The 22,903-nt window shown below is 43.4% G+C and overlaps 1 protein-coding gene across 1 annotated transcript in view; it reads right to left on the reverse strand.

Annotated features, from left to right (window-relative positions):
- Window positions 1-7,506: 7,506 nt before the first annotated feature.
- Fbn1 (fibrillin 1) overlaps window positions 7,507-22,903 on the reverse strand; it is a 199,026-nt gene continuing 183,629 nt past the window's right edge. The window contains exons 57-65 of the mRNA XM_034495906.2: window positions 22,605-22,811; window positions 19,316-19,441; window positions 18,985-19,107; window positions 16,622-16,738; window positions 16,257-16,385; window positions 15,320-15,439; window positions 13,156-13,387; window positions 10,048-10,222; window positions 7,507-8,885 (exon numbers count right to left, since the gene is read on the reverse strand). Of these exons, the coding sequence (XP_034351797.1) occupies window positions 8,496-8,885; window positions 10,048-10,222; window positions 13,156-13,387; window positions 15,320-15,439; window positions 16,257-16,385; window positions 16,622-16,738; window positions 18,985-19,107; window positions 19,316-19,441; window positions 22,605-22,811 (1,619 nt within the window). The 3' untranslated portion in view covers window positions 7,507-8,495. The remainder of the gene's footprint in view (window positions 8,886-10,047; window positions 10,223-13,155; window positions 13,388-15,319; window positions 15,440-16,256; window positions 16,386-16,621; window positions 16,739-18,984; window positions 19,108-19,315; window positions 19,442-22,604; window positions 22,812-22,903) is intronic.

The following is a 22,903-nucleotide window of genomic DNA, read 5'->3' on the forward strand; positions in this document are numbered from 1 at the left end:
AACAATGTTTTTTACAAAGAGCTGCTGCAGGCTTCTGAGATGTCTCCATCCCTGCCTACTGCAGGCAGTCCCTTATTTCAGATGGCAGATCCCCTGGAGGGATGTGTCTCCTGCTTCTCAGGGTTCCAGACACCATCTTCTTTACAAGGAGCTGATGCAGGCTTCTGAGATGTCTCCATCCGGGCCTACTGCAGGCAGTCCTTGTCATTGTATGCTGTCACCAGCACAGCTCCCCATGACAATCTATCACTTCTGACTAGAGGTTGTTACAGTGACTCAGGTGCCATGAGCATTGGCTCTGCCTCTCTCTCCTCTTCATGGTCTTGGATGCCCCACTGTGGGAGTTTAAGTTCAAGAGCTTCAAGATGTAATAATACATACATAATTCTGAGATTTGAAAACACAAGGTTTAGTAAATGTTTTCATCTTGATTCCTTGGTCACCACTTAGAGAATTACCTCCCCAAATAGTCTGCCAGTCAGCAATAGCTGCACAGGACTCGGGGCAAGAAACAACGTCCACTGCATCAAACTGCTGAGATTTGTTTTTTTCCTCTGACCAAAATAGATAAATGAGCCTGAGTCTCATGTCTGCCCCTGTGTGCTGTATGTTGAGATGTTTGCTCAGCTTGCCCAGGTTCAGATTCTCCACTGAGAGAGATTGATCAAGAGAGCTCTACTCTGCAGGTTGGGTGTGAGGAGTAAATATGGTGCTTCTGAAATGCTCACAATACAGTAGAGTCCAAACATCTTCTCTACGTGTCATATGTGTATGCATGTTTCTAGATGGTAGCCTCACACCTCAATCTTACCATGTGACTATATGTTCTTTGAATAGTCATTCAATGTTGTCTACCTTTTGTAGACACCAGAAATCCCAGTACAGGTCATTCAGGGCTTCAGTACCTATTTACTGGGAAGAGGATCATCAAGATGTTGCACTACCGCAATCCACCCATGCGGTCACACAGCTTCCTTTGTTCTCTGTCACCTATGACCTTCCACTGGTCTAATGCCTCCTTTGGCTTCCCACAGACCAACACCTTTAAAGAGCATTTGTGTGTATGGCTTCTTCCCAGTGGGTGAGTAAAGGGTGTGGCGTATCTGCTTGGATGAAAGTGCCTTTGTGGTTTGCAACAGATGGATGGAACCCAGGCAGAAAAGAGAGGGGAGTCGATGACTGAGTTCTTGGAGGACAGCGTGCTGGAGATGACCTTGTTTTATATTTTTATAAATGAGCTGTAGACATGAATTGTATGATGAAATCTCTAAGTTGGAAGACGTCGCTGAGCCCTCCTGCCCAGAATAAAAAGATCAAGTTGATGAAGATCAACCATCTCATCCTCTTGGTATGTTGGAGTCTGAGGCATCGTTTCAAGGCATTTTTAAAGAGAATAAGAGTGAAGAAGGAATGAATGATGGGTTATTTTGTGTTGCCTTAAGCCAACACAATTCCGCTAATCTAAATGAAATCAGACACTGTCCTCCACGGTTGGAGAGGCACCCACAGCTCCTCTTCAGACTGGCAGTTTTGACAGGACCTTTGCTTATATCTCGTTACCTTTTCTATAAAGGCTCTGAGAAAAACCAAGCAGAAAGACGCTGTGAACATTCTGCTGATGGATGGAGAACACATATCCACCTGATTAAAAAACTCTTTCTATGTGATTCAATTTAAAAAGTATTTTAAATGTGTAGTCTTTATTTAAAAGACTGTATGTGCACGAAACACAAGCACACGCTGGCCGCCAGGGAATCAGCAACTTCGAGGAGTAGAGTATTTAAAATTTATTTCTCTGATCTAGGAAGATCTGCATTTAAGGAGAGCTAAATCTCAGGGAGAACTTTTATATAGTTAGCATGCATTCTAATACCTCCTTGCCATTACAGGCCTTAGAAACTTTTTTTTTTCCTATATGAAAACTGGGAACTCGAGGGAAGGTGGGCTTCAAGGCAGAACTGATGTTTTTGAGCATTAACTTTAAAGAGACACTTGGTAAGAAGCTTAACAAAAACTGTGCTGTCTAAAGACAGTGCAGGACACGAGAGGCACACCAGAACACTGGTCCAGGATACTTTAAATCTGGATTTAGGGTATGCAAATGGAAGGCTCTGTGTTGTGGGCTGATTGGCTGTAGGCTCACTGGCATAGTTTCAGCATCTTGTGGGTGTTAGAAATTCAGACTTTCAGACCTAATGTCAGCTCTGTAGCTGTCTTTGCCCATTAAAATCTGCCCCAGGAACCTTGAACACAGACAGATTGACTTGTGAACGTTCCAGGATTTGGTGCCTTTAAGCAGATACTGATTAAACATTTATAAAATTAAAATAGATCTCTCTTTATATTCAACACAAGAAGTTATTTCATGCATGTAATAGCATTTAAAGGTGCTTGGGATGATATTACTGTACTGTGCCTTTTTAGTCATCTGTAGCCACATGATTGCGTGCTCTCCCTCAATGCATACAAGAATGTTTCTTCCCCAACTTTCAGTTGGCAATGGCAGCCTACTGTTCTGTTCTTCTTGATTTGCTTTGTATTTTTATGTGTGGTTTGCTGAATCAGAAAACTTCCTGGGAGGCATATTAAAGTTTACATTTTATAATGGAATGCATTGCCAAAACATTCTGTAATTTATACATTTCAAAATGGAACCAATGTGGCCAGGATGGGTGGTGGCCTGGCCTGTATCCCATCATGCAACTTGTAGAAGCTGGTGGCTACGAAAGACAGCATTTGTTTGCTCTGTAGAGAACTGCCCACTTTGAAGAAACTGAATGGTATTTCTGCGGTTCATATTTTAGAAGGTTTCTTTGACATTTTTGCTATGAACAGACTTCATGTTAGAGACATTGGCTTCATGCAAATAAACCAGTATGGAGACAAGACTTTCTCATAGTGGCTAGTATGAGAGGAAGATTGTAGTTGGTTAGAGTCCAGTACCCAGCAATATCTACAAAAACTCACTGCTGCCTGCAAGTTGTTAGCTGGTGCCACAAGACTCCAGCGAAGTAATAGTTAGTAGAGACAGGAGATGTCACATCTTACTATGTGATAATATGAAGTCCCGTAGATTGCAATGATAGTGAAAAGGGGGGGCATGTGAGTTACCCAGAACAGTATACCCTTGACTGCCAGATTCTCACAAAGGCTCTAAGTCTTCTGAGTAGTGTTTTTCAGTCAGGACTGCAAACTTGAGTCACCTAGAAAACTTCTAAGACTGGTCATGGCTGGATCACAGACCCAGATTCTGAATTAATGGGTTAGGGATACAGCCTAGATCCAGAGATCCCTTTTAAAGGGCCATCATGGTTCTTAAGTGCAGTCAAGGTAGAAATCCATTAGTGTGTGGATTCTTGGTGGTGAAAAGGTGGAGATGTGTGTATGCCTATATTAGAATAATCAACAGTATGTTTCAAAATGTTTTCAGATAAAATATGTATTAAATTCCCAGACTATCAGAGACTTAAGGCAATGAACTTGCTTTCTTGTGGGAAGAACTGTATGTTTTTGTTTGCTGTTTTCAAACAGACATGGAAAGAGCATATGTCATTTCCTCTAAGATCCTCTTGGTAAGTGTCCTGGCACATAGCCCAAAACCTTCTATTGACCTCTGGTCTTTCTGTGGGTTTGGGGAAAAGAAGCAGAGTTTCCACAAATAAATGCTGTGGAAATATTTTAAACACTTTTCTTTCGTTATCTATAACCCCCTAAATTAAGGCCATGTCTTAGTGTTTCAATATCAATGTTCAATATTAACTTTATATATCAATTTCATTCTAGGCTTACAGAGGCAATAATATTATAGAGGAGATTTTGGCTATAATTTTAGCAGGAACTGACAGGATCTAATTTTGCCAACAGACTCACAGCTTTCTGTGCAGATCACCACAGTATTATGTGAGGGAGATAGGGAAGAACAGGTTTGTGATTTCGGTGATATAGCCCCTTAGCAATGTGCAAGGAGGACATACCACGGTCTCTTGTATGTTGTCTCCTAGGGCTGTGAAGCTGAGGTTAACAACACAGACACTTTAAGTCTCGAATGCTATGTGTAATTTCTACCTTGACAGATGTCTACATTGCACAGACATACCTCGCTTTAGTCATTCATCCTTTGTCTCCAGCAGTGATTGGGTACACGCTATGCTGTTGAAGAAAAGAATGTTTGAGTCTCATCTCACCCTTTGTATGGTCAGAGACCTTTGGCAAGACCCTCAGACTTGTGTACCAATAAATATCCAAACAGAGATGAAAATCAGGGAAGCACAGGTCACATGGCTTAAATTTAGGACAATATATAGTGGGTAATAAATATGGCAGGATAATACAGAGAAAGAAGGTGATAAAGTTACCACCAGTTACCAGACTCAGAAACACAGAGGAGTTACCCCCAGTCCTCTCAGAGGACCAAATAGCTCTCAGTGCACTTTCTTTCACTTTTGCAGGTCAAAAATCATGGTCTCTGGGGAGAAAGTCTTGTCAATGATCAATGGAGAGCATTGAGAATGGTGGGTGGGGCTTCCTGTTTCTTCCAGTAGGTGTGAGGTCTGTGTGGGTGGACAGTGGGCAGGACCTGGAGACATTGTTTCCTGGGATGTGGTAGCACACAGACTTTGGCTCCATCTAGGAGTTTATGACGCCTGCAAATGACCCTGGAGCAGGCAACCCACAAGAACACAGGAAGAAACAGGCCAGAAAGGGGCTGGCGCCTGCATCTCTGGTGCTTCATCTTGGGACCACCTGAGAGAAGCACAGAATGCATCCAGGAAGGATGGTCTCAATGTGGTGGAAAACAGAAAGGTATAGAAAAGCCCCTCATGCTGGGTTTGTGTGGTTAGGAAAATACCCAGTTCTGACAAATTAAGATCCCATTAATCCTTTTTGACAGGTTTGGTTTTCTTCTCCAGGGTTCAGCACACCATGTAGACACAACTCCACAAGTCTGTGACCCCTTTCTGTCAGTGTCTGGGAGGGTGGATGTTTTCAAATATCTTCATTTCCAGGCCTCAAAAGTCTAATCATTTAGGTTCAACTTAATTCTCCCCAAGTGAGTATTTTAGGGTAAGGAGGAAACAGATCTCTTCGTATTTCTGCAACTCCCGGCACAGCTGCAAGGAATAGGTCAGGTGGGGATGGAAGTCAGGCAGGAACTGCTAAATGAAGACTTCTCTGCCAAATGCCCCGCCTCTGTGTTACTTAACCTTGAACCCGAGCTCTTGTCTGCATTGGAGGAATATTGAGAAGCTTTGGTGCCTTCTAGCTGACACTGTAACCAATCTCAGGGGTCAGAGAAGAATGCAGGGTGCTGGATACTTTTATGAAATATGAATAGTCACAGGGGTCTAAAATAATAATGGCTAATGAGCCAGCATGGATCACAACTTACCTGCTAGGACTTCCACTTGCCAATAATCAAAAGTGACCTTTCCCTGCACGTGGAAAGGTTGAGGATGCAAACAGCTCACTCTCTAAAAGGATGGCATGACTTTTTCTTTTTTTTTTAAGAAAAAAAAATGGATTCATTAGCAATTAATTGAAATAACAGATTTTTACAGTGTTGCCAGGTCCAGCAGTGTCAAATATCCCAAACACATGCCTATGAGGATGTGTGTCTGAAAGTCAATCTTTCTAGTGGTATTGATCTCCTATCCTTTAAAAACAACGTCGTTTAGCCAGTGAATGACTGTGTTTCTAATAATCTCTAAAAACTACAATTGAAGCTAGAATAAGTACATGGTGTGGACAAAGCTGACGTGTTATTTGAAAAGCCCAGCAGTTTATAGGTATGGACATATTTATATTATCAACCCAATTGTCCTTTATTTTGGCTCATCTCATTTACAAGCGTGATTTCTGAAGTGAAATCACTATTTGTAATGGCAGCATCCAAAGCAATTTTGGCTGAGTAAAGTACGATTTGTTGCACAAAAATGTAGCTGTTTATGCAAGTTTAAACATCTCACAAGGGCAGCTGAGTTCACTTCAATGCTACTTACAGAGTAATTATTGGCAAATGGGATGGGCTGTGGGAGAGCTGGGGTATTTTCAAGCTTCTGCGTGGTTTAGAGCGTAAACTCTTTGACCAACAAAAGTGAAACGTAAAGGCGTAGGACAATTGAAAGGTGCAGGCTGAAACCTTGGGAGAGGAAAGGGGTTTTACAAGGGGATATTTACAGTGGAACAATGAGGCAAACGTTGTGTTACTGTCAGAAACATGGAAAATATGCTGCTCAACACCGCTGGCTCTGGAATAAATAAGATCCAGATTTAAACTATTAAAAATATCAAAGTGGTCTACCACGTGCCAACTCCATTTTCTTCTGTTGTTTGTCATAAAGAAAATCTATTATTTAACGGAATATAGTTCTGGTTAAATTATCAAAGGCATTGTCCATATGAAATCCATAGTTTGCCAGATGTGATCAATCCTTCGTTAGTCCATTTCCTACATTTCCATCACCGGGTGATAGGTGCAGTATTAAAAGGAAATTCTGGGTTGTATTTTAACCTCTAGCTTAAGGCATCAATCCCACCCATCCTCGGCTCATCTCTGCTGAGCAACAACTATGACCAACATTCTTCTGGATGGCAAAACCAGTGATTAAAAAAAACAAAACACAAAACAAAAATGAAACCAGAAATCAAAACCCAAACAAACAAAAAAACCCCCAACAGACTCTTTAAGATATCCATGGGCATTAAATGGATACCAGTGCCCTGGTCTAACCCAGCTGAACTCAGCACGCTACAAGGAAGGCCATCCCTCCCTGGGTAGCCTTCTCATTAAGAAGGTATGTGTTAAACTGAGGCTTATAGCACTGGACACTAGTTGTGCCTTCTGGGAAAGCATAGCTCGTAGCCTACTCCACTGGTTTTAGGATGAGGTTTCCAAGAATTTGAGAGGACTTTCCCATGTCTTGGAAAATTCCACTCTCAACCTCACTTCATGTAACAAAATTAATTCATCTTATTTTTACTACCACAAACTGCTTTGCTGGCCTGGGGGATTTAAGTTGGTTTTTTTTTTCCTTCTAATAACTAAATAAGCTTAACAGTTAAATATTGAATATTGCATTTAAAACAAACCACCATTTTTCAAGTTAGGACATTTGAAAACCAAGCGATGCAGCATTCAGTTGGATTCCATTCAATCAGCTCTCTGTAATTAGCCTAGTGCTGACCAGCAACAGATGTTCAGGGGAAAGGATGGAACACCTGGCGAACGCTGTGTACTTGAGGGGAAGGGGCATGAAGTTCAGCCGCTTGAAGAGAATGACTGGATTTTATATTTGCAAGTTCTTAAATCTGGGAGTGTAAAAGCTCCAGGACTAATTAGGTCACATTTTAGTAATGATGCTGTGATCTAAGTGTCTTCCTAGGAAAGTCAGATAACGAACTAAGCATTGGCGATCCGTAAACCATGAAGGGACTAACTGAAGATGCGATTTCTCCTCCTGGTGCTATGTTACACACACACAGAAGCTACAGATAACAAACCAAGGATACTTTAAACCCAGGAGACTTTATTTCACCTCCAGAAAGGCCCCTCCAGCCTCAATCCACACAAGAACACAAAACCAAGGTGTAAACTAAAACGGGGAGGGAGGGGAGGATCACTTTATTGTGACATCATGACATTAACCCCTTGCTGACAGGAATGACTGAGAGTGATCTTGGCGTATTGCACATGCTGTGTGACAGAGGATGTGCTGGTGATCTTCTGGTGCTGAGGCTGTGTCCTTGTCCTCCCCAACCTCAGTGTACAAGCGGGCCAGTCTCAGAGAATCCACTACCACTTGGTGTAGATGTTTAACAAGTCTTTGGTCTTAATAAGCACCATTACAAACCCTCACATTAAGGGCTTTATTATTGTAGTTTATAAATGTTTCAATGATAAAAATAGCACGTTACAGTGTACACACACTTAATTTACATGTACTGCACCATACTCATAAGTGAGACAAGCTACTGAACTAACTTTGGTTGATTGAAATGAAGTATTTGAACTGAGTACTTGGCAATTTGGTTCCTAACTTGTGCCCTTGTTACAGTGCATCAATGAATCTATTTTTGAGAATTTACTAGCACCAAACAGACAACATAAACCTACTGCTTGCACTCGGAGATGCAAAGTCGAAATTTGAAGACCAGGGTGGAACAGTCCATCAGATGGAAAACATGTTCCTGTGCAGCAGCGGCCGGAAAGATAGCCCGTCGGCAGGAATGGCCAACCTCAGCGGATATTCATGTCCCAGTTTTCAGGAATCAACACGCATGACAGGGTAGCTGAGCTACTCATGAAAGCCTGAGAAAGTGGTTGAACTAGGATCATCACTGTACCTTGATGTTGCCATTCAAGAGTGGTGCTCACTTACACAGATTGACTCGGTGAACGATTGTACCATGATGTGAAGGTTCTGGCTTGGGGAAAATATAATTCTACCTACCTAAAGTTGCTTTTTCTTTTAATTATTTGGTCTCTGGATGGTGAATTAATGCAGCAAGATCTGAATTTTCATCTTCAGGTTATCGCCCAGTTCACCGCTGAGGTAGTCTTTGTCATATCTGTCTTCTAACTGGTTAAGTTCTTTCTTTTTATAAAGTGGAGTACTGCTGATTTGTAAGGAGTAGGTTCCAGCCACTGGCTTCTTCTTTGTGAAGTGAAGGTAGCTGACCCCTTCTTTCTGGTTGATTTTAAAGAAGCCATCTTCATTTCCAGATTCAATCAAGTATCTGTTGTGGTTCATCAGAGTTGTGAGGGCCGGCAGGAGTTCTAGGATTCGGACCTTGTTATTGATATGGGAAATATTGAATGCAAAGCTGGCTGGCTTCTCCACATCCCAGCTCGCGAGGCTCACGTTGGCTTCCATCTCAGACCCATCCTAGAAAAACACATGACAAAGGGTTAAATCCAATTAAATATGTCCTTTAGATCTCATACTAAAGAAAAAGACACTTAGGTCTTAAGCCAAGTATAGTTTTCTGCTCATGTAGTATGTGAAGCTGAAAAGGCACACTTGTAGGTACTTTGTCTAAGTCACATATGTATGCTCAAAAAAATTAAATAGATGGCAGGAAGCCAGGTTGAAATCTTGTATTGGGGGTAGTCTCTTAGTAGGTCTCAAAGTGTAGTCCCTGAACCAGCAGCCTTAGCATGCCTGGAAACCATTAGACATGCAAATTCTTAGCACCTCCCAGACCCTTTGAATTAGAATTCCTGGGGCTTTTCCCAGCACTCCCTTCTAACAAGCCTACCAGGTGACTCAGACACAGTGATTTTTTTTTTTTTTTTTTTTTTTTTTTTTTTTTTGTAAAGCTTGCTTCATAGTTTGTTTTCTTTTCAAAGACTTATCTCATTTCCCAAACCACAGCAGGTGGGTTGCAGGACAAATACTCAGGCTCAGAACATGTCTATTTCAATTTAGCTCACTGACAGGAAACCAACTCTTTTAAAGGACACACCTATGAACCTATTTCCTGGCTGTGATGAGCTGCTAATGTTTGGTGCTTTTCATTTAGCTTTCTGCATGCTTCTTTGGGACCACATGCACTAGATGCTCCCAGCCTGGAGCTAGAGATCTGGGGGAATGAGTGAGTGCATTCTTGACTTTACATAGCATCATATGTTCCTGCTTACCAGTCGAGCCCTCCTCTGCCCCCACTTTTCCATGGAAAAGCCCTTTCTACACCTTGGCCTCCATGTGGGGAGTACCATGTGTGCATGCCATTCTGCCCACTTGCTGTCCTTGACTTCAGACCTTGTCCTGTCTGCAGACACTGGGTAGGCGTTTGACTTTCTTCTTGGTGAGACAGAGGAAATGAGCAAGTGTGTGAAACCTGTCAAACTGCCACTCTCAAGAGGCAGCCAAAATAAATAAATAAAACAAACCCCCAAACCTTATGGCCTTTTGTAAAATACAGCTAGAGCCAGAATGACTGGGCTTTTCATCTGGGGAGGCTGTTCCCTCTTTGAGGTATCCTTGAAGGAAAGCATAGGTGCCTGAGGGCCCTTAGGTATCTGCAGACAAGGGGACCCTGGCATACCTGGATGTCAGAGGCATCCGTTTCGTTCGTACTTCTCCGTCTCCGGCCTCGTTTTGGGTAGCCATTGATCTTACACTCGTAGCAGGCCTCTGGGGACAGTGAGTTGTCATCCATCTCGCCGCTGGCAGGTGGCTCTGGGCCACCTCTGCCCATGCCCATTCCAGAAACACAATGCCTACCGCAGAAAGGAGCACAGGACAGTTTCTTGTTAGATCCAGCAGCTCTGATGTTCAGCCTCTCTACTGATAACAAATTCCCCCTGCACAGTCTTCTGCTTCTAAAAGTCCTACTAATGCCCAGGAGTCTAGCTCCTAATCCCCAGTGCCCTGAGCACGAATCTTCCTCTCAAGACACTGGTTTGCATACTTCTTTGTCCCTTCATCTCCCAGCCAAACATTTTCACAACTCATGCAGGGAGGGGACACACTGAAAACTGAAGGCCAAGGATGAGTGAGATCATGTGACTTAGTGGGCCACTGAAACATGTCTTCTCTTTTATGAATCTTGTCGCATGGGGGTATGGAAGGTCCTCTGCCAACCGTACCTTTAGGAGACAGCAGTGAGTGGGCAGGTGGGCCATATCTGGGGCCTCTTTCCTGGACAACATATTTCTTCCTCTGTTGTAGCCTTGATTTTTATGTTTTAATTTTTAAGATCAGCATATAGCATGTCAAATATCATTGTGGCATAGTCGGCTTTCTTTCTCCCATGTCTCCCACACTCCTGCTGCTGTCTCTGCTCCCACCACCCCTCCACCCCAGTCTTTTCTTCTTTTAGATCCCATGTTTTTACGTTTTGTGTCCATAGCCTAACTACTGCCTTTTCCATCACTTCTGCCCCCTGCTGGCTCAAGTGAGGAGTGCTCTTCCTTATGGCCCACTTGTCTTATTCCAATGCTGCCATCATCCCTCCCTAATCCTTGTTCTCAGCAATCACTTCTATTTGACAGCTTACTCTTGCTGATGTTACTGAGGTAGGAAGGGAAGTCCACGAAGTGTCTGCGGGTTGATATGGGTCCCTGTTGTGAAGATGTAGATTCTTATGTACAGCATGGGCCAGAGCAGAGCTTACCCAACTGTGGGAAACAGTTTAACTACAAGTCATTTCAAACCGCTAAGGCCATTGGCACTGACTCATCTGAAGGCGGATAAACAAACCCATGCCCCAGAGAGATCTAATCCTTGTTTCTTTGCTTTTGAGTTGTTGGAGCCAAGTTATGGAGCGAGCCCCACACAAGCCCTACACAGTGTCTGATTTGTTTTTCTCAGGCTCCCTTTCTAAATGTGTCGGGAACCTAGAGAGTATCCTAAAACCACTCTTATTTGGGGGGTAAAGTCCACCCAAGTGACAACACAGAGAGGCCAACACTGTTATAAAAGGGTGGATTTCTACCACAAAATGTGCACCAAACCTTACTAAACCGCTTCTCAATGATAGCGGCTTATTCTCCACAGTTCATTACTGTGTTTGCACACAGGATTCAAAATACAACACCAAGGAACAGCTTAGTTCTTGTTTCTTACTATACTTCAGAGCTTCTTTCTAGTTCCTGGGGTCTTCTAAGCACACACATTTGTTTTCCTCTTCACCTAGCAGCATGGAACATGGATGAGCAAGGAAATGGGTGGAGGGGGGATGCCCCTGCGTGCATCCATGTACGATGGCTCCAGGAAGTAAGCCCGAATCTGCAGGCTTGGCTCCTTTCTCAGAATTTTTCTCCATTATTTTCTTGTCCCAGGAGCACCACTTATAAGAAATGTGGCTACAAAATCCCACTGGCAAAAAGCCAGTTTGGAGTGTCACATTTTTTTTTTTTTTTCTGGGAAAAATGGTTCTGGCATTAAACTGTAAAAAAAATACCGAGTCAATTGAGAGCCAGACAGACATCTGGGAATGTGGGTCCTCCTGCTGGCATCCAAGAGCTTCCCACAAAGAATTCTTCTACCTTGAAGTTTATACAGACTGGAATAAGTCCCTGAAAGCCAGTGTGGTGTCACAGACTCCAGGACCACTGAGTTCATATTTGGGATAAGTGTGTATGTGATTTTTGTGCGTGCGTGTGTGTGTGTGTGTGATGGGTGGGGATAGAGAGAAACAGAGAAAGACAGATAGAGTTCTAATTAAGAGAGAAAGAGTTCTAATTAATAAATTAAGATTCATGAACTAGGCTAGGTGTGGTAGCACATGCCTTTAATCCCAGCACTTGAGAGGCAGATGTAGGCAGATCTCTGTAAATTCAAGGCCAGTCTGGTCTACAAAGTGAGTCCAGGACAGCCTGGGCTCTGTTCACAAAGAAACCCTGCCTCAAAAACAAAAACAAGAACAAAGATTCATAAACTAGATATGCACTCAAGTCATTAGGGAAGTACTCAACTTTAAAACCTTACTAAAGTTTTAGGCCATTGATAAAAAACAGTGTTCCTTCTCTGCCCCAACTGTCATAAACATACTCATATTCACATCATTCATAAAATTTTCTGCTTGGAAAATAGAGTTAATTATTGCAACCCATATTTAATGTGCTTTTAAAAAATCATTTCTAATGTAAATTCAAGAGTGAAGGACAAAAGATGCCTAAAAACAGTAAGAAACATCCAGCAAAAGTTATCCATAACCTGATGGGGACTAGAAAAGAAAGCATTGTAAGGAGAGAGAGAGCCCAGCATGCTCCTGTGGGAGGCCAATCAGCTCTGTAGGGCGCACCCAGTTCTGTTTGGGCCGATCCGGAGGAGTATTCTTGGAGAAACCAATTACTTCTCAGCAAGATGTGAGGAACATGAGACAGAAGCTGCACAGTGAGATATGAACCGTGTGGCTGCATTATGTTATTGGGTGTTCTATGAGTTTCTAGAAATCTGGATACCCCTTAACAGATGCTCCTCTCAAACCTTTTCAAAGCTGAATGGAATGAACCTGGGTACTGTAGGAAGTACAGTTCTCTATCTATAATTATCTGCCTGCCTCTGCCTCCCAAGTGGTGCTGGGATTATTCGTGTGTGTGTGTGTGTGTGTGTGTGTCTGTGTGTCTATGTGTGTGTCTGTGTGTATGATGTATAGATGAATATTTACAGACTATTATTAACTGAGGGCAGGAGGAATAATACTTACCCTTGGCCTATCCGGAAGTATCCTGGAGGACAGCCACACAGGTAGCCACCCTCAGTATTAGAGCAACCATAACTGCAGGGGGCCTGGGATGAGCCACACTCATTGATGTCTTGGCAGCCTCCGCTGAACTGTTCATACTGGAAGCCGGTGGGACACATGCACTTGTAACTCCCCAGGGTGTTGTGGCAGGAGGCTCCTCCACAGACATGTGCACTCAGGCACTCGTTTTCATCTACAGAAAAAACAAGACAGCATTACATGTGTGATACTTGCCATAGAATTCTAGGTCATGTTCCTCATGACTGACCTATAGGTAGGTAAGTAGGCTCTCAGAGAAGAAAGCAGGCAGTGTGGCCAGTTTGGAGAGTACAGGAGGGGTTGGGGAAGCAGGTAGCCTCTTACCATGCTGACTAAATATGGTAGAAGAGGTTAGATGTTCCTGGCAAAATACCCAGGATGGCGCTAAGAGGAGCCTCAGACTCCAGTTCTCACTGAAAGCCAGCGCTAGTATGTTTTGCTCCGTGTGAGGCAGGACCACAGTTATAATTTGGAATTCAGAGGAGGTGGGAAGAGACCATATTGTTAACTGTGTTCTTGAATCACAAGCGCCCTCAGGATGGATATCCTCAAAGCAGAGACCCACCACTTCTCCAGAAGCTCCTCTTGGGTCTTGAATGTACAGGTCTGAGGATGGCTGATATCCTACAGGGGAGTCCACACCATTTATCCACCCCATTTACTTCCTTTTCAAAAACTCTGCAAGGGCCTGCAGGTACCCAGTCTTAAGCTAAGTCATACCCCCCCCCCCCCCCCCGTATGTCTGCTTTCTCTCTGAATGCCTATCCAAACCAGCTGTGGCTCCAGTGGCTGAGCCATGACTAAAGCCTATGTGACTGGGAGAGATTCCATGCATTCAGGCAGTAACATGGGGCGGGTACTGTGTGTTGCACTCATTTAAGTAAACCTTCCTACTGTCCTGTGAGCATTAGGAGACGTTTTGGGCTCGAGTGTTGAGCAGCAACTGCTTCTATGTACGGAGCTGATTCACCAGCCCTCCAGCACTTATTTAGGTTGGTGTATACTCGTTGTTCAGAGTGATGAGTCTACTAAAGACACTGTCATCCAAGTGCACTGTGTACTTTGACCATACTCCCCCTCCTATACGCTCCCCCTCTCTGCCTCCATCCCCTTTCTTTCCCCAGACAATCTCCATTCTACATTCATGTCCTGTATTTGCAGTTAGTAAATAGGTGGGAAAAGTGGAAGGCCTAGGGTTTTGCTGATAAATTCAAATACTTAATAGTGTGTGTGTGTGTGTGTGTCTAGTATTATTTGTGAACGTATATCCTTATTCCCTCCCCCGCCTCCATCCAGTCATTAGCCTGACTTTGCCTATTTGAAGATTCTCTAAATCCAAAGACCTCGTGTTTCCATCCGAGGTCCCTTAGGTTACAGGGATCCTAAAATAGAAAAATCAAAGCTAATGTTGTCTACATTCTTTTCTGTGTTTTAAATAAGGAATGAAGTATGCTATGGATACCATCTTTTTTCAGTTCCACTCCAGCTGAAAGTTGAAATCTGCTATTTGATTCTAGAAAGGAATGGCTTTAATGGCCCCTGACATCTAACCAGGAAGAGTGACCTTCCGAGAAGCTAAGCGTGGACATACAGGTGGGGTGGGTCCAAGAGCTCTGCTCTGTAGAGCACCACACTGGGGGACCGTTTCAGTCTGTGGCAGTGCTAGTTTTAGATAGATCTATTTCTTGAGCCTTCTGAGCCTGTTTAAGGTTTTGGGGCAACAGGAACCCCGAACCTTAATTGACTTATTCTGATCTGGCCATGATCCTGCTGGAACCAAAGTAAATCTTCAAGGAACTAGATATCATAGAGAGATCCCCAGTGTGAGCTGATGTCTGTGCAGTGGAAGAGGAAGATATAACGGTGTCAAGGAAGTCTAAGGGCATCTCATCCCCACTACTTCCAAAGGCCACTCACCCTATTACATGCCGTCACCCTTAAAGATTATCTCTTTTCTTTGGTTTCAAGTGGGATAGAGAAACTTTCAGGGGTCTGTTGTTGGCTCAATAAGTTTACTTCAGAAGGAAGTTCAGACTCTGTGAGGGGCCAGCAACCAGGCTTCTTTTAAGGCCAAGGAGCTACTTGCCTACACACTGGTTCCACTGGTAATGCTGGAGGTAGCCCTGGGGGCAGCTACACCTGTAGCCTCCAATGATGTTCTGACAGCCATGTTGACAGCGGTGGTTACCCTCACACTCGTCCACATCTGTAAAAGAAGCAGAGGCTCCTGTGAGTCCCACCAGCAGCTCTCAGGCTCTCACCTCATCCATCTGCCTGTGAAGCTCAAAGGCAATTCTAGAAATAAATCTTTCTCCTAAAAATGTATTCTATCAAAACATCAAGAATATCTATGCTCATATTCAGAGATTTCCCCCAGAAAGTCTACAGATAAAAATGTTGTAAGTCACAGAGTGCTGTGGGATAGCTCTGGAAACTATCTGTGTTTATTTGTACTGGAATTAGAAACTAAGGAATATCAATAAGAAAATAAAATCATAAGAATTAAAATTTAAACGTGAATTATACATTTGTGGAGGAATTATTTCCAACATGTATTGTTCATGTTGGAGAAATCTAAGGGCTCTTGTCTCAAATGTCAGATATCAAGACACTTTTGCTGAGGTATTTCTACTAAGTTAAATTGTTAACCTAAACAAAACAACCTTGATTGACATAGAAGAGGCATGTGTTGTTGGTAGAAGCAAGTACATTTCTGAAACATGGGGCCCATGCAAACAGCTGGACTTTAGTTGGATGGTTTACTTGCTTACAGATGTTTTTCTTTTCCTTCATTTTTGCCTCCTTGTTTGCTTATTTATTTTTTTATTTTTAACTGACTTCCAACTTGTGGCAATCCTCCTGCCTCTGCCTCTCATGTGCTTGGATTACAGATCTAGGCCAGCACACTCAGAAGAGATATTAGTTCCTGTAACTCCTGGAAGTTGACAGCCACATCTCTACAAGTTGATGGCATCATCTCTACAAGGAGCTTTTAGCTGGATACAGCTGAGGTCTGTACCTACCTTCACAGCTGGCACCACTCTGATCGAGTGAGAAGCCCCTCTGGCATTCACAGGTGAAGCTCCCCGGAGTGTTCTGGCAAACGCCCTTGGACCCACACAGGTTGATATCAGACGTGCACTCATTGTTATCTGGGAGAAGCAGTGGGAGAAAAGAGGAGAGTGATGCACCCCCAAAGCTGCTTTGTATTGTTTGAAAGGAAAGGAGAAGGTTGGCCCAGAGAAGTCCAAAAGTAGGGTCAATAACATCCTATTGTGTGTGCACGGTCCAACACTAATGCATGCTGAACATGCAACAGCAAAGGGATTAGAAAAGAGTCTCTTACTGGAACATCTGTGTCCCATACACAGCTTTTCTTTCTACTTACCAATGCAGGCAGTGTGGTGTTGGGTAAACCCGGGAGGGCATTTGCATGTGAAGCCACCGATGGTGTTAACACACAGGAACTGACAGTTATGCTGCTTGGTTGCACACTCATCAAGATCTGTAAGAAAGTGCAAGATGGAATTCAAGTTGTGCCCAACAGGTTCTGGTAGGAAGCATCTCTAGGCCTCAAAGGGCTCCAGGGCAGCACAGAGCCACAGGAAGGGGCTGGCAAGAAGGCAGGTGATGGGCTGAGAAAGGAAGCAGAAAGGGGCTCTGTGGGACCTAAGGTCTAGCAGTTCTCTTTAGCTAAAGAAATGTAGGGATTTGTCAACAAATTTATTTGAAAGATATTCTGAAGGCTTAAACAAACTATAAAATGAAGTAAAAACTCATTCTGAACATTTTCCATAGCAGTGAGAAGATCTAAGTGAAGATATTGAAAGAGATGTCAAGGCTGGAAATCTACTTGTTCCCTTAATTCAGTTGGTCTAGATCTGTGGGTTGAGAACCCTTTCGCAGAGGTCTCCAGGACCATTGGAAAACACAGATGTTTACATTTAAAGATATACTAAGAGCTACCAAGTATGTTGGATTAGAGAGATGGCTTTTAAATGCCTGGGAGTTCAAGAGTGCTTTATCACAAACTCAGACCCTACACAGAGGCACATGTGCTGTGAGATTTGCTAGCACCCACCTCTGCTCCCCAGTGGCCTTCCTGCCTGGGAAGACACCTGTCCTAACCCGAGAGGACCTCCTTGTGCCCATCCTCAGATGGAGCCTTTCTTGAGCTCTTTAAAAAAGAGCTGAAAAGCCACCTTCTCTCATCTGCAGCTGGTGAGAACACAGTGCTGTGGTCCTCCAGAGTTGTCCAATCTACTAATGGGGGCCTTTCAGCAGCAACTTGCTGTTCTCAACCTCAAAAATATCTTCTATCTCCTCCCCCCTCTTTTCCTTTTATATTGTAATCAATAACATACACGAACTGTGCAAATTAATGTGTGTTTTACTGTGTTATATCTATACTTGCATGAATCTTACTCTAATCTCTTCTCTGCTAACCCCATTTCTCCAATGAGGGGAAGGTACTGGTCCCACACCCCTCCCAGAGCCCCATTTCTATCTGTTTTCGTCTCAGAGTGAGCAGGACATGTATCCCCATACTTCCACATGTCAAGCAGAGACAAACTTGGACTTTATGAGAGTAAGCAGAGAGAAGGGCATGTGAAGTAAAGACTCTGAGCCTAACAGCGTGGTCACTGTCTTCATCAGAGGAGCTGATGCTACTTGCAAGCAACCCTCACAGTCAGGCCTGTCCATGTTCCCTCATGGAAGCAGAGGTCAGGAGAGGGCCACTAGGCCCTCACCTGAGACTCCAGTCATTCCCTCCTATGCCTCCTTCTGCTCAAGTTGCATGTTGATTCCAGAGTTACTGAGAGTTGGCAAGGCTCACTGAGGGTGTTACATGCCCTCAAAAAGAATGGGGAATTAACTGTGTATCTTTGGGGAAGTTATTGCCCACACTGAGGTGTGTGTCTGCAGCGGCCTGCTGCCTCAGATTAGAAAAATGTAAATTTGTTTCCTTACAACTAGAAGGCAGAAGAGGTAGTCCCCGCTGAACATGTTTTTTTGCTTACATGAATTAACTCTTGCTCCAAGTCCTTGCACTTGCCAGAACTCACTTGATCCCGGGTGAAGCTCACATTTTAGACAGGTGCTAAGATCAGGGACTTCTTCCCTAGCTACAGGATGACCTAGGACCTAGGACCAGGTCTGCATAGAAAAACCTCTGAAGGTTTTACCTAGTAAGATGAATATATACAGAACAAATTTTGCAAAAGGTAATTTCTGGTTGAGGAGAGATTTCTGCACAGAGTTTGAATGTTTCTCAATTCCACAATTCCCTATGTCAAGTTCTTAGAAGGCATGGTGGCTTTATTTTGCAGACTTAAAATCTAGATAGATAGATAGATAGATAGATAGACAGACTAGTTTAATTAGCCAGACACATCTCTAAGATCTCTAGAAGATGCCCTAGACCACATTGTTGTTGAACAGAGGCATTGTTGTTGAATGAGGCAAATGGAAAAGGATGGGGAATTAACTGGGAATCAGCCTCACCAGAGCCTTGGAGAGTTGGTACCAATGAGCCCTTCACGGATATCATCCATGGATGCTCAAGGGTATCAGGCAAGGTTGGCTGCTAACACCCACCTTTAAGCAGCCTCCCTGGTCTCAGTACAATCCTCAGGGACCCACCCTCTGTACAGGCACTAAGTCCATGGAAGCAGGTCTTGAAGCTTGTTTCCTGATTATTCCCAGGCATAACCAGAGGTAGGTGAGTGGATAAAGCCAATGACCCCTTACCTTTGCAGCTTCTTCCGTCCTCTTGCAGAATATAGCCCTTCGGGCAGGAACACTGATAACTCCCTTCTGTGTTTTTGCATATAAAATTACAGGGTTTGGGAGCCTGGTTGCACTCATTCAGATCTGTGATTAAAAAAATAGTGTAGAAGTCCATTTGAAAGACTTTCTGAATGCTCCATATCTATACCTATAAATTCTGTGAAGTATGTGATGATTGTCTTATAATTTTCATAAAAGTAGACATGCATTGTGGATTTTTAGTGTGGGGTCTTCTTTCCTATAACCTGAAATTTCTACTCGGGAATAAAGCATTAGAAAAACAAATACCTACCTACACAGGCGGTCCCTGTTATATCTGGAGTGTAGCCAGTTTTACAGATGCAGTGATAGGACCCTCTGTCATTGACACATTCCCCATTTCGGCAAACGTCGTGAATGACCTTGCACTCATCAATATCTAGGATAGATATAAATCACATTAATAAACACATTAAAATATACAATGGGCAATTAAAATATACACAGGGGTCACTTGAGTAAAATTTTATATTCCATGTTACTATATTAAGGACCAAAGGATTAAGCCAAAGGGAGCCTTGGTTACTCATTGAACAGCTAGTGAGTGACTGTATGAGACTTGGTTACTCATTGAACAGCTAGTGAGTGACTGTATGAGACTTGGTTACTCATTGAACAGCTAGTGAGTGACTGTATGAGGTGATAATGAGAAGCTGTTCAAACAAAGGGAAAGCTTTAAAATAATTGGTCATCTAAAGTTGTGTTATTTTTCTCTTCTGGATTCATAGAATAACATCTCACAGAGACATGTTTGGTCCTCTGCTCCATCTTGCCATCACTCTTGCCTCCCATGGGCATGAAATGGGTAAATTATAGCCCATGGGCATGAAATGGTCAAATTATAGCAGAAGACCCTTTGGACAAGGAAAGTCTAGGTTTTCTTTCTGATATTGCATGTTCAAAACAAGGAGGAAACTTCTTTAACATTTCTCTTTGTCCTATTTGAAGTTAATCCTGAAAAATATCAAATTACCTAATGTGTGGAGGGAAGAATGGAATGGACTTCCCTCTTTTGTATGGAAATTAACCAGGCCTCTTGGGTAGGAGATGGGGCTAGGTTTATGCAGTTTGCTAGACAGAGACACCCTTATTCATGTCTCCGTCACAGACAGAAAGGCTTGTAGAGTGTGCACTGGTGGCCTGTAAAGCCTAAACTCAAGCAACTTGCATGAGTTATTAGACGTTCACTGTCGAATAATCATCTAATTTCAGCAGATAAGTGTGCCTGACCTGCAGTTTACCCTGAGGTACAGGTAAGCACCTTTTTGCTGGTCTCAGTAAATGAGTCTTCTACTATCTCATTTCTTTCTTTCTCTTTTTTAAAAGTAATATGAATTTATTAAATTATGGCTAAGATACAAGTCAGAAATAGGTCTGAGTTCAAATCATATTATTTTGTGGAAGCCTTAAGGAAGAATCTTCTTGTCTGTTTAGCCTTTCAACATGGTCCAAATCCCTTGACTCATGGTCACCTTTGTGGTGACCATACTTCAAAGCAGTAACAGTGGTCCTTCCTTGGCCTGTGTTTCACAGGCATGTCTCTTTCCATAGAAATCAGGAAGCTCTTTCTTCACTGCCAAGGATTTAAGTGATCATATTGATTTCTTCATGGTGATCCAGAGCACTGTCTGCATTTCAGAACTTTAACCTTAATTGCATGCACTAAGTCCTTTGGTTACACGTACAGACTCCAGAGGCTTCAGGACTGGATGTTTTTTGAGGATGTTATTTGCAAACTCACTGAAGACGGGCTCTGTGAACTAATCCCCAAGTCTGTGTGTTATCTCAGCAATGTGTTTTGAATGTTTATATGCCTTGCAAGTGGGATTGTTGAGCTACAATCCGTGTTCCTTCTTTTGCTGACACCCCGCCAGTGGTTTTCAAGGTGTGACTATGAAGTGGACTGATTCCTTTACACAAAGAACTGGGAGGAAACTGTGTACAAACTTAAGAAAGTGTCTATGGAAACATTCTTCCCTTTAGCACAAGGGAAAAGCCAAAGTGCTGTTCAGTTCACATTGTTTACGACCATATAGTAGCTATAGATTGTTTTTCTTCTGTAAATCTCAGGTTTGTTTCTTAACATAAAGGGCTTTCCTTTTATTGGGGTACCCATTTGCCACACCCATTTTCAATGTTTTCTAGTTGGAAGGGTGAATTATTTTTCAAAACCTAAGCTGGCCTTCAAGTTATCTGCTTTGTGTCTACCCTGGACTTGTCCTGCATAGGTCCTTTCCCCTTTTCTCAGTTCTCTCTCACTCCCTGGCTGGTCTGCTGGCTGACATCCTAATTAGTTTCAACAGCAGAAATTGACAAAAGATGACAAGCTGAGATACTGCCAGGGTTAGAGCTCCTGGGAGCCCCACTTCCTCTGGATTTTGTGAGATTGGGTGCAGAACTGCCACCCGGAATCTGCTCAGAGCTCCTGTGCAGACGGGAAGGAACCAGTGCTCCAGGCCAGGAGTGAATTCCTGGGTCCCAGTGGGTCCCAGTTACTCCCTGTTTGGGGCATGTGTTGCTGTCTCCTTACCTGAGATACTGCCCGGGTTAGAGCTCCTGGGAGCCCTTCTTCCTGTGGGTTTTGTGAGATTGGGTGCAGAGCTGACGCCCGGGATCTGCTCAGTGTTTGGGCGCAGACCACTGCTATCTCATTTCAACATCCTCCTGGAGGGCAGATCTTCCCTGTCCACTTCCTTCATTTACCCACAGCCTTTATCCTGTCATAACTCACATTTTCCCAACAGGAAGTCACTTTTCTTTTAATTCTCCTTTATGTTTTTGCTTCTAACCCCTTTCAGCCCCCCTGCTACCCCCCAGAAGCACAATGGAACACCAACAGGACCCTCTTTCTCAGACCTTCTATGAACAAAACCCCAACTGTGTTGATACATGTGGAATCACATGAGACTTGCAGGTCTTCACAGCTGCCTCAGACACCTTGGTTGACTCCCATACACATGCAGATGTCTGGCTGCAAGCAGCTTGTGCATCTCAGACACGATTGTGCAGATTCCGGGCACACCAGCAGTCTTTGTATTTCTTTGATACGTCTTGGCTAATTTTGAGTTAAAATGAATATTGGTGAAGTGGAACTAGATGATTGTTTACTTCATGGCTCATTTATAAACTATCTTTCAGCAGAGTTCTGCTGGACCCTCGCAAGGCAGAGGCGAGCACAGGAAACGTAATCAACTAGACCAAGGACTGTTGGCAAATGGCCTTGAATGTTTACAACACTGTGAGGAAGGATTTCTGTCCATCTCGTCACGCAGACAGCACAAGCCTTACTGGCCACCAGTGCACACTCTCCAAGCCTTCTGTCTGTGATGGAGACACGGATAAGAGTGTCTCTGTTTAGCAAACTGAGTAAACCTAGTTCCATCATCTACCCAAGAGACCTGGTTAATTGTAAGTTCCACATTTCCATTGCTTTCCACAGTAAAACACATATATTCCTTGCAACTAATTCTGTCTAATAATGAAAAACTAATAATGAAAAAAGAGCTCCCACCTTTTGTCAGCAATAGAATAAAGTGAAGTACCTGCTCCGTTGGTCATGAATCCTCGGCCATGGGGACACAGCTTCTTGTAAGCCACTGTGCCCTCGAAAGGGCAGATCTCACAGTGGGGTCCCCAGCCTCTCCCTCCATCACAGCAGCACTCGGACTTGGTGACGGGGTTCCTGTTGCTTGAGCCGATCTGACACATGTTTTGCAGGACCTCCGAAAAGCAGTACCCTTCCCGGTTGTCTGAAAGAGACATTACGAGGCAAAGAGGAATTGAGGAACTGTTCTGTGTGCAAATGTTTTAGGAATTTGGTCAGATATAAAAACCAAAAGGA

This window comes from Arvicanthis niloticus, chromosome 2, assembly GCF_011762505.2.
Source record: "Arvicanthis niloticus isolate mArvNil1 chromosome 2, mArvNil1.pat.X, whole genome shotgun sequence".
Classification (NCBI taxonomy): domain Eukaryota; kingdom Metazoa; phylum Chordata; class Mammalia; order Rodentia; family Muridae; genus Arvicanthis; species Arvicanthis niloticus.